This window comes from Canis lupus, chromosome 31 (genome assembly GCF_003254725.2).
Source record: "Canis lupus dingo isolate Sandy chromosome 31, ASM325472v2, whole genome shotgun sequence".
Classification (NCBI taxonomy): Eukaryota; Metazoa; Chordata; class Mammalia; order Carnivora; family Canidae; genus Canis; species Canis lupus.
In genome coordinates this window covers 37,670,185-37,686,029 of record NC_064273.1, presented here as the reverse complement: position 1 = coordinate 37,686,029, position 15,845 = coordinate 37,670,185, and the positions used below count along the sequence as shown (strand labels likewise).

At 60.5% G+C, this 15,845-nt stretch overlaps 3 protein-coding genes across 5 annotated transcripts in view; 2 read left to right on the top strand and 1 right to left on the bottom strand.

The window, feature by feature from the left end:
- CSTB (cystatin B) overlaps positions 1-15,845 on the top strand; it is a 449,713-nt gene that overhangs the window by 302,972 nt on the left and 130,896 nt on the right. The window lies entirely within an intron of this gene.
- RRP1 (ribosomal RNA processing 1) overlaps positions 1-15,845 on the bottom strand; it is a 132,601-nt gene that overhangs the window by 751 nt on the left and 116,005 nt on the right. The gene's annotated exons all lie outside the window — the stretch shown is intronic.
- On the top strand, positions 5,587-7,055 carry LOC125754116 (uncharacterized). Its single transcript, XM_049104602.1, has 2 exons — positions 5,587-6,209; positions 6,313-7,055. Exons 1-2 carry the CDS (start codon positions 5,755-5,757, stop codon positions 6,791-6,793), a joined length of 936 nt encoding a protein of 311 aa, XP_048960559.1. The 5' UTR covers positions 5,587-5,754; the 3' UTR covers positions 6,794-7,055.

Here is a 15,845-nt window from a genome sequence, read left to right as displayed (position 1 = left end):
GGTGGGGTGCGGCGCGGGGTCTGGGACAGGCTCCCCGCTCTCCGGGGCAGGCCCTGCTTCACTTTACAAGCTGAGCACGCCTCGGGGCACCGGGGAGCCAGATGACCGTGCGGGCACCCAGGCGCTGTGACTTCCAGGCTGAGTCGTCAAGCGCACGTTGGCTCGGCCCTCGGGCCTCGCGTGGTGGGGCTGGGGGAGCCAGCTGCCGTGTCAGGGGGACGCTTGAGCCGCGGGCCCTGCAGGTGGAAGCTGACCGTCCAGGTCCGCAGCCCGGGAGCCACCTGGCCCACCAGCCCCCTGTGTCTCAAGTACCGAACCCGAGAGACCGAGGGTGATGCAGGATCGCGCTTGCCTCTCACCGCTGGGTGTTGGGAAGGTTCGTTACTAACTCATTACTCCGCAGTGACTGCGACCGATGCTCTGAACGCAAAGGACAGAAGACCCAGCAGAGGCTGCAAAGACACTGCACTCCTGGGGACCCTGCAAACGCTTCCCTCCGAGCAAATGGAAGCACAGAGAGGTGCCTTGGCCAGGGTCCCACCGTGAGAAGCAGGACCAGACTCCAGTGGGGGCGGTGAGACAGGCCCACAGGCCTTCCACGGGCAGGGACGCTCCCGGGCAGCAGAGTCTCGAACACGCCAGCCAGACCGGCCTGACGAGTCCCCTCCTCCTCACGCAGACTGGAAAGGATGGCTTGGGCCAGACCCGGCATTGCTGCCCATCCTCTGGCACCTGACACACGGCAGGTTCTCTGCACCCCACTGCCCCCAAACACCAGGCTCCACCTGCACCCCCACCACCTCGGGTCTGGCCCGCGGCTCTGCCACACGGGCCACAACACCCAGGGTCCCCAGAAGGCAGCTCGAAGGTTGCCGGATCAGCCAGGATGCTCTTCAAAGCAGACTCCAGGGGCCACGCGGACCTGCTGGTGCCACCGCGGGGGCACGAGGGACAGCACATGCACAGCTCAGATGCACTCACTGCTGTGCAATGTGACGGCACCTGGAAAGCCACAGCCGGGGTCAATGCCGTGGCCGCGTCAGGGCGCTTCCCATCACCCCTGGCCCCGTGGATCAGCTTCCTTCCCTACAGGCTCGCATGAATAGAACCACGTGGGACCTGCCTTGTGGCTCCACCGTCCAGCCTCAATGCAGGGCCCCCTTCCAGGGCGTGGGCGTCCCGGTCCGCCCATTCACCTGCCCGTGGCACCGAGCTGCGTGCAGCCTCAGCAACCATGCGTGTTGGAGCCCAAGGCTGCGTGGCGCAGGCTCTCGCTCCAGACCCTACTTCAGCATGTCACCTACTTCAGCGAGGTGACAAGGTAGCCAGTCCCTGCTCCGCCTGGGTCTCTCCTCTGAAAGCCCATCCCCAGGATTCCCTGGGGAGCTGCAGCCACCCCTGGGCATGCGTTTCTCACGGCCTCACCACCGACACCGCATCTCCTGTCTGGAGCGCTGGCATCTGGGTCCAGCCGGGCCTGGGGCTCCGCGGGGCCCTTGACAAGAGCCAAGGGATGTGGCCTTGGCCGCGAGCTCCATCCTGGCTGCTAGCCCTCTTCATGACTCAAGGTCATGACCTGCCGTGTCCCTCCTCCGCCGCCACCCTCAGTGGGTCCCACTCGCTGTCCCGAGTGCGGGCCTGGCCCTGGGCGCTCCTGTGGCTGGCATCTCAGGACACGCTCCCCTGCTGCTGGGCACCTGCCTGGGTTGTCAGCGTCTGGCCCGGACGCCCCGGAAGTGGGGTCAGAACGCGTGGCTTCATTGCTCCCGTGGGCTGGGCTCCATCCGAAGGAACATGAGCCAGCGGGGCCGGTCCACACGCCCACCCCGCGGAGCACCCAGGGCCCACCGTCTGCTCAAACGCTGCGCTCGGCCCGCGCGCCCCCCGCCCCTCCATGGCCACGGTGGGCACAGCAGGAGCGCGGCCGGGAGCTCGACTCGGGCCGCAGGAGCACTTACGGGCGGCTCGACGGGCCCAGACGAGCTGAAGCCAGCTCTACGTTCTTAAATCCAAGTTTAGACCAGCAAGGGAGGGACGCCTGGGTGGCTCAGCGGTTGAGCATCTGCCTTCAGCCCAGGGTGTGATCCCAGGGTCCCAGGATCGAGTCCCACATCAGGCTCTTTGTGTAGAGCCTGCTTCTCCCTCTGCCTGTGTCTCTGCCTCTCTCTGTCATGAATAAATAAATAAAATCTTTAAAATAAAATAAAATAAAAAAAACAAGCAAGGGGTACACTGTCTAGGGCTTTTTAAATAGACCTTCTTCTAAATGCTGCCCCTGGGGTCTGACACCACAGCACCCGCCAGCCACTGTCAATTTTCCAAATGCCGAGTCCATCTGCCCAGCCAGGAAACGGCGTCCTCCTATTTCCTCTTGAGTTTTACGTCTCCTGTGCCTCCCCTGCGGGCCCTTACTGCCCCCTACTGCGTGACGCTCAGTCTTCCACTGGCCACCCTAAGAGTCTCTAACAGAAACACCCATGAACACCCAAGCTTGCGTTCCCGATGCAGGGCTTTCAGCTCAGCCGCTCCCCCAGGAGACTTGATGACGCTCCCTCCTGTGCTCAGGGCGTTCCTGCGACCCCGACCCCACTGCTGCCCAACATGCAGGATCTCTGGGTGACGCCCAAAGATTGCAATCCGTGGCAACGGGGTGCTCGCCTGGGCTCGCCTCGGTGACTACACTGTGCCCACGCGGATTTCACTTGTATGACACTCCGTTGGTCCGAACTCATTAGTCCAACCCCGGTATGACGGTGTCACTCGGGAATCTTCATTTGCATTTTCCTGACGCCTGTGACGTTATATCCTGTAGAATGGGTTGTTGGGAGTCTAGACCTCCGCGTTACAGATGAAGAAACTGAGGCCCAGAGCCTTCAATCTCGGGGCGGGGGACCCAGAGCCCAGCCCTCTGCCGTCAAGCTGCTCCCCAACGTGCGTACCCGACACACCGAGGCCGCCTTCCCCCCACCCGTCACCCTGACTCTACGACACCTGGGTGAGCCCCGGCACCCAGGCCTCGGGTGATGCTTCCCAGGAGTGCCCTCGGGGGCCTGGGGCAGGCCCGCCAGCCCGTCCCCGTCACCAGGCACCTTGCCCCAGTGCTCAGGCGCTGTCACCGAGGCAGCAAGGAGGCCTGGGCCTGCCCCTTAGCCCCTTGGTCAGAGGGACCCAGAAGCCTGCGTCTACACGTCGGGATCCGGCGGTGAGGTGGCTGCCGCCTGAGTCTGCGCCCCTGAACAAGCTGCCAGGACCCCCTCTTCGGGGCAGGGGACGAGCCGCACACTCACCCCCCATCGCCGTGGGGACAGGGCGGTGCCACCCTGAGGGCCGGGAGGCACAGAACGGGCCGCTGGCCAAGGGGACGGGGCGCTAAGCCGGCGGCGGGCGAGGCCGATACGAGCCCACAGAGCAGCGCGCGGCCTCACGCGGAACACGGGTGCCACCGACCACTGCGGGGACAGCGGCCCGGGCCCTCTGGGGAAGCCCGCCTGCCTTCCCGGGCCGCAGGACAGGCTGCAGGACGCGCCGGGGACCCAGGCGGCCCCTCATCCCAGCGCCAACACCCCCCCCCCCCAGGAGCGGGGCCCTCAGCGCCTCTGACGCCGCCTCCTCAGGTGCGTTTGCCACCGATCCCAAGGCCGAGGTTCTGGGGTTCCCACCGCCGCTGTCTTCGGCTCGGGGCCAGACGGGGGAGCAAAGAAGCCCCCTGGAGCAGCTCCCCGGCATCACGTGAGGGGCCTGGCCACTCTCGGACCCACTGGGCCACTGTCGTTATGGATGAACCGTGACCCCGGGGGACACCCCCACTGGGATCCCAGCCGCCAGCCCCTCAGAACGTGGCTGTGTTTGGAGACGGTCTCTAAAGGGGTGGGGGCATGAAATGGGGTCATGGGGGTGGACGGCCCCGCGGTCGGCCTGCTGTGCTCATAGGAGACACTGGGACACAGCCTCCCACAGAGGGACACGACCGCGGACACGGGTGGGGACGTCCCTAGGCACGTTCCGGCCCCACAGCCTCCCCAGGAGCCAACCCCACCGAGCCCTCGAGCCCCGCCGGCCGGCCTCCAAGTGGCGGTGAGTAGATAGAAGTCTGCTGCTGATGCCGCCGGGCCTGTGGGGCCGTGTCCTGGCCACCCCAGTGACGGGGACACCCGCACACGCATTCGGGCCCTGTTCCCAGGTCCTGAGATTCGCCACGCGTGTGGCCCCTGCCCACGGCCTGCTGCCGAACCGCGGCCCCGCCGCCTGGAGCTCCAGGCAGACCCTGTGTCCCCGCACCAGCCTCAGGGCCCGTCACCAGGCGCCCGTGCCCCCTCGCTCCCCGGCACGGTCTCTCTTCTTCACGAACCAGCCAGCCCGACAGTCTGAGCTTCCGATGTCCTCCTGGGCGCCCAGGTGCCCCGTCTGCGAAAACCCCCCCATTTCCAACAAAGCCTTTGCGTGGGAACAGAAACCAAGGCCACTCACCTGCCGTCCCCTACACATCAGAGTGGTGGCCGTGACTGTGCACAGGGACGGTCACTTCATTTACGTGTGGACTCAGCCCAGTCCCGCCATCTGCACACTTCCGTGCCTCTCCGCCTCCGCCCACCCTCACCCAGAGTCCACGTCACTCGGCGGGGAAACAGCACGGGACCGAGACCACATGGTCGCTCTCTGATGGCACCGAGAGACCGGGCCCGAGACCCCGGGGAGGGCGGACACGGGACAGCCGCTCTGACCGCAGCGGGAGCTCAAAGCCCTGCGGCGTCGCCGGCCCTGCGTGCTCCCTCCAAGGGCAGATCTAACCCGGCAGGACGGGCTGGGGACGGGAGAAGATGTCTAATCCGCCGGAAACGCATCGTTTTTGATTATGTAGAGACGCGGTCTGATTACAGGACTCGGGGAACTGCTTACTGCCGCACCCGAGGCCCATCGCGACGCAGAACGAAGATGTGGTGTCGCCTCCCCCGGCCGCTCTCCCACCCACACCGGAGCGCCCATAGGTGCGGTGCGGCGTGCCGAGCGGAACACCAGGCCTGGCTGGCGTGAACCCGGTTTGGGGTTTGCGTGGGGAGACTCCGTGGCCTCTGAGTCAGGCAGCCCCGGAGGATGCAAACCGTGAGAAGGGCAAGACAGAGCACGAGCTCAAATACCCCTAAACTGCCCCGACGTAACGGAGGCGCCAACTGTCACCGTCTAAAGGCAGCCCAGGACCAGGACCGAGGCTCGTGCTCCCCGGCGGCCGGCCCAGGCGTTCCAGAAGCCAGCACTTCACTCACGGGAGGCCGCTCTAGCCCCTTGACGGGCTCCTCGCACTTGCTGTCAACGTGGCGGGGACAAGCGTCACTGGGCGGTCTCTCGGCCCACAGCCGATCCCACGTGAGCGGGGGGCGGCAGGGGCGCCGGCGGCAGACATCCTGCTGACGGTGGCAGAGGGGTGGAGGCCAGCCCGCGGCCCGGGGGGCAGCACCTCCGAAGGTGTCGGTGCCGGGAGCCGGTGCGCAGACCCCGCAGCCCCTCGATGACCTCACGCGTGAGAACACAATGCGGCCACTGTTGTCCATGAGCTGGCCACGCGCTGCTCCCATCGCCTTGTGACGTAACAAGGCCAGGAAGCAGGAAAGGTATTTACGAGTCCAGCTAAAATTTCAGATTAGACACACAACCCTAATTTCGGGGCATTAAGGGGCTACTTTTAGCTCCTGGGAAATTCACTCACGGGGCCCACCTTATCCTCCCACGGGCCGAGAAACAGGACATGTTTCTTTGCTAATGATCATATGTTGCCTGTCTGAGCTTATCAGCATTTGGAACCATCTAGAAGCCTCAGGATCCAAGAGGAGCAGAAAATCATCAGTCTCTGCGGAGGACAGGTTCGCATCCTGCAGACCCAGGAGAGGCCCCTGCAGCCAAGAAGCTGCCGCCAGCGAGAACAGGTGCAGAGGGAGACACGACCCGCAGAGATCCACGTTCTCAGAATGTTCCGTGATGGGTTCTGACCCACGTCATTGGAAGGGACGGAGACAACAGAGAAGGGTCATTTCTGACGCAGCGGTTCCGGGACACGGGGCCCAGGCGGTCCTCGGAGACCCCGGGGCAGCCTGGGAGCCAGGCACAGAGGACGGGGAGCTGCCGGCCACTGGCACCAACCCCAGCTTCGGTCCGTGGTGCCCCGGGGTGCTCCACGGTCTCTCTAACTGGCAGGAACAGAGAAATGGGAAGTCCAGGTAGGTAGGACTCGGGCTCGCCCCGAACACAAGCGGGGTGCGCACTCGCGGTCTACGCACTTGGTGGCGGGAGGACGAGGACACACGGCCCATGTGTGTGCAGGCAGCTGGGGGGCCCGAGGACACCCTCCCATGAACACGGTCGCAGAAGGCCTGGCAGCAGAGAAGACTCCGAGTACGTGCGTGACAAAAGCGACATAAGACCTACTGACAGCGCCGGAGGAGAGCGGAAAGCCCAGGATATGCAGAGGGGAAACCCAGAGCCCGACAACGGGAAACACCGTGAAACACACGCCAGCAGGTGCCCTCCGTGCCTGCGCCCACGACGAGGCAGCCCTTGGATGCGGGGTCCGCTCCCCAGGCTGGCGCTCCCCCCTGCAACCCCCCACCCCACCCCGCAGACAGCGCGTGGCCCCAGAGGCCCCACAGCTTCCCCACGCACCGAGCCACCAGGTGAGGGTGGAGTCGTAGCCCCAGGCGGGCGCCAGCCGACCCGCAGCCACACGCAGGACCCCCGTGGGGCCCAGCCCAGATCGCTGAGCCACAGACTGGGGGCCAGTCAGGCAGTAGCCCTGGGACCGTGACCTCGGGTGGTTTGTTGGGTAGTGACCCCCGAGCGACCCGCGCACCGCTCCTTCTAAGTTCATTTGTAAACGCACCTGAATCCTGAGTAACGAACCAACAGGGCCCCCGCCCTCCCCTGGAACCAGACAGCGGATCCCGCAGCTCAGACGGAGAGAGGAGCCGAGAACGCCGCGAGAAAGAACCGGGGCACGGCCTCCGAGGTCTCACAACTCCGACAAAGCCTCGATGACCAGGGCGAGGCCTGGGCCACGAGCGAGCCACGCACTGAGCTCTGAGCTCGGGACCCGCGACGCAGATGACCCGTGTCTCGCGTGTACTGACTTCCTGCTGTGTTTGCGCTCGGGCACATCTGTCTTTCTAGTGCCTTTCATGTTACGACAAACAGAACACAAAATTAACTCAAAGCCATTACCGGCCTCATGGGAATCCTATAGCGTTACAAATTTTCTAAACCAGTGGATAAAAATATATATACATATAATTGAATGACATATGAAAACCTCCCCTGGAGTCCCCCCTGCACGACTCCAGGTGAGACTCGAACCCCAAGAGGACACCCCAGGCCCAGATCTAAGCCGTAAAGGAACCCCACCCCCGCTCTTCGAGCGGCTGGTCTGGGGTTGGGCATGTGGCCCCGTTCCAGGAGAAGCGTGCAGGGACTTCAGGAGGGCATCCGCTTTCTCAACATAAGAGACAAATCCCTCCGGCAGCGCCCTGTGCTCTCTGCGCTCTGCCCTTGGAGCGAGGAAAGGTGTCCCAGGCGCAGCGGCCACCTTGGGAGCATGAAGCGACAAACATGAGGCCAGAAGACTCACGGTGGGGGCGGGAGGAGGAAGCCCCTGGTCCTCCGAGGCCCGAGGCCACGCGGGCAGCTACCCGCAGCGCGAGGCAGAGGACGAGAGTCACAGGAATTAAACCACCAGCCCTGAGACGTGCAGGCCACCCTCCTGGCACGCCGCCGCTGCCCCTTCTGTTCCCAGTAGTGGCGCAGGTCTGCACGTAACACCCAGGTGCTCCGTCAGTGTGTAAGTGGGTGACTCGTGCTCACCGTGCAGACATGTGTGACAAGCAGCAGCGGGGCTTCTTCATCTTGTACCAACCACACACCGTCGTGCCATCTCCACGAAAAGGTTCCTGGAAGAACAACGTGACCAGAGCCCGTGGAGCACGTCCACCCAATGGTCTCCTCTGAGGCCTCAACCTCCTGCCCAGCACCGACAGGCTGCGGGTCTCCGGGGCGCAGTCGCACGGAGCTCGAAGGGGCCCGGGACTCAGTGAAACAGGAACCAGCAATGTCTCCAGACATCACTGAAGACCCGGCTGGCAACAGGCTTCTGGAGGAGCCACATGGATCCAAGGGGCCCGGGCCCCCCAGGAGACTCCCCCGATGAGGTGAGATGTGTCCCACCAGGTGCCACCTGGGAAAGGAACAGGGACCATGGACCAAGCACGAGGACAACTGTCACTCCCCCAGCGCTGTTTGCTGGGTCTGCTTCCGCGTGACATCTGCGGAATCCTGGCAGGAGGGGAGGCTGGGGCCGTGTGTGCGTAGCAGGGCCAGACACTGAGGGGCCTCCAGGCCCCGCCACGCCCCACCTACCCCCACTCCGCGAGCTCCGGCGTTGTTGGTCTTTCCCTGGTTGTTCGGATGGTTTTACTGGCTTCGCAGCGATATTCATGGTGGGAGGCAGGAGGCAGGGGGCATGTGAAACCTCCCGCAGCCTGGTGACTGCACAATAGATCTGTGACAAGTCTCTGGGCCTGCAGGACACGGCAGGCGCGCCTCACACCAAGGCAGCTGCGGTGCCAGAGCAGAAGTGCACTCTCCAACAGGCCAGACTGTGGCAGCGGAGTTCCAACACACACACGTGTGCATACACACTCTCATAATGCACGTGCACACACATGCTCTCATACACATAGGCACATGCACATGTGTGTGCATGCTTTCATGCACACATGTGCAATGCTCACACATGCAGACACACGTGCATGTGTGTGCCTTGTACACATGCATACATGCATTGTACACGTGCTCTCATTTGTGCATGTACACACATGCAGATTCATACACACCTGTGCACACATGCTCTCGTAATACACTCATGCACACACACGCATGTGCACACTGCAGGCACATGTGTGCTCTCATGCATGCATCTATACACATGCATGTGTGCATACACATGCTTGGTGCACATAGACACGTGCACAATGCTCTCACATGCATGCACTAAGACATGTGTGCACATACACACGCATGCACACATATGCACACACATGCACGAGCACACGTGCTCACACAAAAAACAGTCACGGGTAAGTTGACTTGTAAATTTGAATAATGAGTTGCCCATTATAATAATGACATTTTACTTTTAAAGAAACAGGCAAGGGTTCGCTCTAATATTATTCAATAAATTGGTTGCTAATGTGCTTTTCTACAAGTACGATATATTTCACAATTTAAAAAGTTGCATGGGAGCTCTGGCTTCCCTTGGGATGCAGAGAGCTCATCACTCCCGCCCTTATAAGAATTAGAGAGCCAGACAGACTGCACGTTCATAGCTTTTCTTGGCCCCACCAGGGATCTGAGGTCACAGGACAGCCAACTGACAGGAAATCTAGGGCAAGATGCAGAAGTGACCCCTGCGTCCCCTGAGGGTTCCCTGGGGATCCCCTGGGGCGGATGCAGGGTTTGGGAAGAGGAGCTCAGCTGGAACAGCAGAGCTGGCGAGGGCCAGGGAGCACTGCTGGCGGGGGCCCCACTCCTCCCCTTCTCTGTGACCTCATCCCATCTCTACCGGGTGCTGCGGGGTGCCTGGGGAGAGCCCTGGGAAAGCTGCTCAAGCCCAGAGTCCAGAACACATAGGTGCTTAACAGTGTTTACTACATATGAACACAAACCTTAAAGGAAGAACAAAACCATTTACAAAGATTCAAAATGTCACATTTGCCAATAAAGAGGCATCACGTTCAAAAACTAGATTTAAGGGGCATCTGGGTGGCTTGGTGGTTCAGGGCGTGACCCTGGGGTCCTGGGATCGAGTCCCATATCGGGCTCCCTGCAGGGAGCCTGCTTCTCCCTCCGCCTGTGTCTCTGCCTCCTCAGCTCCACTCTGAGCGTGGAGGAGCGCCCACATGTCACTTCATGTCCCCTGACACAGAAGGACACCGGTCACTCAGCAGCTGACTCCTATTTGAGCTTCCTGCCTGAATATAAACTCAGAACATGGGATCCCTGGGTGGCGCAGCAGTTTGGCGCCTGCCTTTGGCCCAGGGCGCGATCCTGGAGACCCGGGATCGAATCCCGCATCGGGCTCCCGGTGCATGGAGCCTGCTTCTCCCTCTGCCTGTGTCTCTGCCTCTCTCTCTCTCTCTCTGTGACTATCATAAATAAATAAAAATTAAAAAAAAAAGAAATATTTAAAAAAAATAAATAAACTCAGAACATCACAGATACGTGTGTTTTACTACTATATAGTCCCCTCCCCCCAAACATCGATCAGACCCGTGAACTCTAGTAAGCGGAGAGTGGAATGGAGACCGTCCCCGGCCACGGCCAGTGCACCCGCCTTCCGGGGTGACGAGGTCGGCGAGCGCGGGAGGCGCACGGGGCGGCGTGCCCGAGATCCCACGGCCTGCGAGCAGCGGGGCCTGGGCGCGGCCAGGACCGAGGAGCCAAACCCTGCCCTCTTCTCCTTCCTTCCTGTCACCATTCCCCAGACGGGAAAGTGGGGAGCGTCTGTGCTCGGGGCCCCGGCACGCCACTGCCCCCGGCCCCGGGGCTGCCCCGTCCCCACTGAGTCACAGGACTGCGCTCTCGAGGACACGAACAGACGCTGCACGGTCCACTTTGGCCGGTGCTCCCGTCCTCCCTCCAGCAGCGGCGGGCGCGCAGGGCCGGCTCCGGGGCCGCCGCTGGACCTCGCGTGCGGCAGGTGCCACTCTGGTGCCGCGCCCCTGGGAGAGCTTCCCAGCCTGAGAGCAGTTTTTCCAGGACAAACGGGGAACTGCACGGAGTCTGGCGACAGGTGACGGGAGCCCCGCTCTGTGGGTCCCACCGGCCCCCTCCCACGATTTCTAAGTGGGTGTGGGAACCGAATTCCGAGATTCTCCTCCCTCGGTCCCCTGAACATGGGTCAGCCCCTTTCCCACACTCTCTCTCTTCCTCTGCTTTTCCTGGATCCCTGACAGTTGACATCCGGCCCGTCTTGTCCCCCAGTTTCTCCATGACAGAGCCAAGGGGGCAGCGGCACCCCATCTTATGTGAACCCCAGACGGCCCCGCAGCCCCGCCTCCTGCGCCAGGCCCAGTGCCCTCCCCGTGGCCCTTCGGAGGCTGGGTGCTGCAGGCACGGGGGCCCAGAGAGGTTTCCACTCCGGGGCAGGATGGCCGCAGCGTGGGGAGGAAGGTCTCTAACCATCCCCCCCACCCCAACCTCGGCGTCCACCCCCTGGCAGGGCTCTTATCCTCCTCCCGAGCCACTGCAAGAGCGATTTCCTAAAGGAACACAGGTGAATGGATCCTATTTCCTCCCCAGATGGTCAGCAGAGAGCGCCCCTGGGCCCGGGCCCCACCCTGAGCAATGCTGCCCAGTGGACGGCGCCCCCCACTGGGGAACTGCCGTGCTGCTGCGCTGGGTGGTCCTAGCACAGCCCTTCTCTCCTGACACTGATTTCCCTACATTGTGACATCTACAGCCACGCGCCTGCCAACGGGACCGGAGACACTGCACACGTCTCCCAGAAACACGGTGCCATCGCTGCGGATGCACCACCACGGCACCCGGTTCACGGGAGCAGGCCAGCGGGAACCTTTGGGTCGAGAGCAGTGGAGCACAACAGACGCACCCCAAAATGTGGCCGCCTTACAGATTTCAAAGAATTTTGACCCTGAGACCAAGGAAACTTGGACTCCATGATCCTTCTACTTCTCCTTGGACCCTTTCCCTCCCCACAAAACTCTGGATGAAACGAACTACACTATCAGTAAGGATGCGTTGGCTCTCGGTTTTCACCTTCTGGCCACTCTCCCCAACCTCTGCCTGCACCTCATAAGTAGCTCCTTTGTTAAATCCTCCTCTCTCTCAACACTATTTCTTGTCTATCAGGACCAGAGAGACACGAAGACCGAAGACAGAAACTTCAGCAGGCTGGAGATAGGCCAGCTTTCAGAAAACGTAACTTCTGCTTGTCCTTCGTGAAAAGATTACTTGAGGATATAGTCCAGCAAAATGAGAAGGAATCTAACGAAGAGGGATACACGGGATTTGAGAGGAAGAACTCACCCGGTTATGCAATGAAAGGATACGCCAGGGAACACCTTGTGGGAGGCCCGGAAAGAAACTGCTCCGAACTAGAACAGGAAATCTTTCAAGTAGAAAGAATTTGGAGAAAAAAAAAGAAAGAAAGAAAGAATTTGGTGGGCAGAGAATATGATTAAGGCGAGAAGGTCTTGGTATTGAAGGAGGAATAGGTTTCTTTTCTCAAAAATAAAAAGGGAAGCAATGAATATTTGAAAATAATTTAAAAACTCCATGACAGGAAATGGTGATCCAAACGTGGATCACATGAACATCGGGCATGAATGTGGAACTCGACCTTTCTCCTTTAAGCAGCAAACTCAGTGACGGGATTCCAAGACCTGCTCTGCGGCACCTGCATGAAATAACTTACAAAAATTTTTATTGTGAGTGCTGTTTCTGGACTTACACTATTTAGACTCAACCTACAAAGGAAGTGTGGAGAGCTTAATTATAACTACAGAACAGAATATAAACGCCGTGAACCCTAATGCAAGGCAGGAGATTTTTTTTTTTTTTTGGTCCACATGGATTCAACAAAAAAAGTACATTAAAGCATGAGGAGAAGAGTAAAATAACCAAGAATAGTGATATAACCAGCAGACCCCAGGGGCGGCAAGGAGTGGCAGGAACGTTTACTAAGGTGATGGTCTGTCTGTCACGGCCACGGGTGAGCACAACTCTACAACAGTGCCCGGCACACGGTAGGTGCCCAGTAAATACCTGCCGGAGAACCAGAGAACGGAGCACATTAGCAAGTCAAGGAACAGAGTCCAGGCCCACTGCCCGGGCCAGGAGCAGGACGGCTTCCGCGCCGCTGCCTTAGGAGTAGCAGCGCGAGTAGGAGACAGACGGGAGCTCACTTTCCTTGACACTAGGGCCTACTGCTATTTCAGGGAAATACAAAGATAAAAAATATTTTAATGTCTGGGCTAATGTTGCTGATGAAATAGCATCTTTAAAGATAAAAACAGGACTTCCATAACTTGGTCAAGTGAAAATGATGTGCAGAAAGTCAACTCAGCTGATCCCCCCAGTGGGGAACCCCCATCTGCCGTGCTGTCCTCCACGGAGGAGGAGGAGGAGGAGGACTGGGTGCTGGAAGCAAGCCCGCTGGGCCCAGGGCTCAGGAAACCACTCTTGTTCCGTTGTCTGTGGCCTCAGCGTGTGACGTGGTCATTTTTAATTTGTTATTTGAAACTGAGGATAAGATAACTATTGCCAATACTTCAGGGTGGCTCGGTGCGGGTGTTCTTGAAAAATCTTCAAGTCGTAGGGTCCCTCCCCACCTCAGAAACACACTGACGTCTAAAGGGTCCTGGGTAAGCCAACGTCTCACAGGGTATTCAGGTTCCCAAGGCAGCAAATGAGGGGGCTGTTTTCTGTACAAATAGACACTTAAACCATTCAGAGCATTTTGTAAAACTCCGTAATTCAGACACTAATCCCAAGAAATGACCTGCTACAGGAGGGTCCCCCGGTCACAATACTTTGGGAAATCCCACACGCCCCGCTCCAGGCTGCAGACACCTGATACCAGCTCAGGAGCTCCCTGGGAAGAAAGGCTCTGAACTGTGCGTCGAGAGAGGCTTTCAGTATCTCTTACTGGTGAGCCGCACTGACGCAGACCCACTTTCCCTCGGGCAGTCTACCTCAGCGAGGTTTTAATTCTTTCCGTGCGCACATGTCTTGAAAGGCACGGTGCAATCCCATTACTAGACACGGTTGTAAGTCACTGATGTTTAAAAACAGCTTCCCCCCCCAAAAAAAAAAAATAAAATAAAATAAAAACAGCTTCCACCATGATTTCAAATAGGGGCTTTGGTTCTCGCTTGTCTTTCCAGAAAGTTCCCAGAGGGGTAACCACGCTCCAGCCTCGATCATGGGGGAACTTAGCAACGAAGCAGCTTGGGGGAGCTGCTGACAGGTGTGCTGCCTGCCATGTGCTCACAGAGAGGGGACCCGGGGGCGCCCACAGGCGTGAGAAGTGAGAGCGCCCCAGGCCTCCGCCAAACGTCCTCGTGTGGTGCAGATCAGCTGCTACAATGTCTTTCTCCTACGAGGGTAGTTTTAGCGGCAGGAATTTTAACTCTTTAAAAATGAGGAAGATGCCTGAGCCAACCTATCAAGTGCCATTTAGGCCAATGACCCCGTTAAATATTGAAGACACGAGAGGCTGGCAACACGGCCCTTCCTGATTTCTCCCCTGACAGCACGAGGCCAGTCGCCGCCCGGCTCCCAGACGGCCACCAGGTCCTCAGCCTCCTGCACACGATGCCACTCCTCCCGGGGGGAAGGCGCAAAGTGGATGTTACTGGGCTACCCGGTGGTGCTGTGATGGGGGGTCGGCGCGCTCCTCTACCCCAAAATTATTCAACAACGTGTAGAAGCACAGACAGGCCTGGTGTGCACGTCAGGGTGAGTCTCAGGAAGGTGTGAGAGCAGGTGCGTACCGCGACGCTGAGCAGGACAATGGCCGGGAAAACATGGCAGGTGCGCACCTGGGAACCGGGACCAACACCCCCAACTCGTCACACGCGGGTCCTGGGGGGGTCTCGTGCCCAAATGTGAAGCACCTTGCTGGCAGGCCAGGGGTCCCCGGCGTCTTCTGTGACCCCACCACTCTGCCAGACTTCCTTGAGAAACAGGTGCTACAGCCCGGGCGGGGGCTTCTGCTCCCCCGGCCACCCCTGGGCCACGTGGGCTAGTGGGGGGCTCACCCCTGGGCCGCGGGGAGCCTGTCCTGGAGGAAGTCCTCGCCCACAGAAAGCCTGTCCCCTAGAAGCCGTGACATCGGCGGGGAGGCGGCACCTGCGCCCGTCGGGCAGCGCCGGGCCACACAGCGATGGAAAGGACGCAGGTCTCTGGTGGCGACTTGGGGCGACAGGGAGAGTATCCGCAGCTCAAAGCTCCCGCTGGAGGCCCTGAGCCTTCGCCCTGGAGCGCTCACACACGCGGCGCAGCGCTCCTCGGCCGCCCACGGCCCCTTCCCTCCGGGGGCCTCGCCCGCTGCGCCGAGGGCTGCCGTGGGCGCTGGCTGCACACGGCGTGGGGGGAGCCCAGCCCGTCGGAAGGCCGCCTGCCACGCCGGCGGAGCGCACGCCAGCCTGGAGCGGGACCCAGAGAATGAATACCTCAGGGTTTTCTCCCAGTTCTGAGCATGGGGAACAAGGACAGGGACAGGCCGGGGAACAGGCCGGGGGCTGCCCGACACCTCCAGGCAGGTCACAACACGCTGCAGACACGTTCTTCCAACTGGGTTTTTGTCCGTGTGTGGATGGAGCGGGGAGGGGTGTGACGAGGGTCGGGCCCTGGCGACGGGGTCTGCGGGCGGCCTCCACGGGGGGAGGGCACCTTGGCTGCCCACGCGCCTGGGCTGGTGGCCCCCCACTCGCAGGGGTGTCCTGAGGTCTATGATAAAAGCCGGAGACGGCTCCTCCCACGGGGGCTCCTCAGGGCCTGGGAACCACCCGACACTCCCCAAGACCTGCAACTCCTTTAGCAAGGGTCAAAAGTCCTTCCTTCCCTCCCCGGGCTAATTCCTCCCTAAATCACACACGTGCTTATTATCCTTCCGGTAACTCCCCTTGTACCGTCCAACAATCAGGTTTACCTACAATCGGAAATGCAAATCCCTGGGGGGTGGAAAACTCATTCTAAAGGGCGAGGCCGTGGAGCGGGGGGACGGGGCTCCAGGCTGGGCAGGAAAGGCCCACCGGGGCCTGGAGCGCACACCCCGCCCGTCG

Excerpts from the sequence above, each read along its gene's own strand:
- LOC125754116 (XM_049104602.1), top strand. The coding sequence starts at position 5,755 with ATGATCATATGTTGCCTGTCTGAGCTTATCAGCATTTGGAACCATCTA. Across the intron at positions 6,210-6,312 it reads CAGAGAAATGGGAAGTCCAG|GCAGCTGGGGGGCCCGAGGA; the intron begins GTAGGTAGGACT and ends ATGTGTGTGCAG.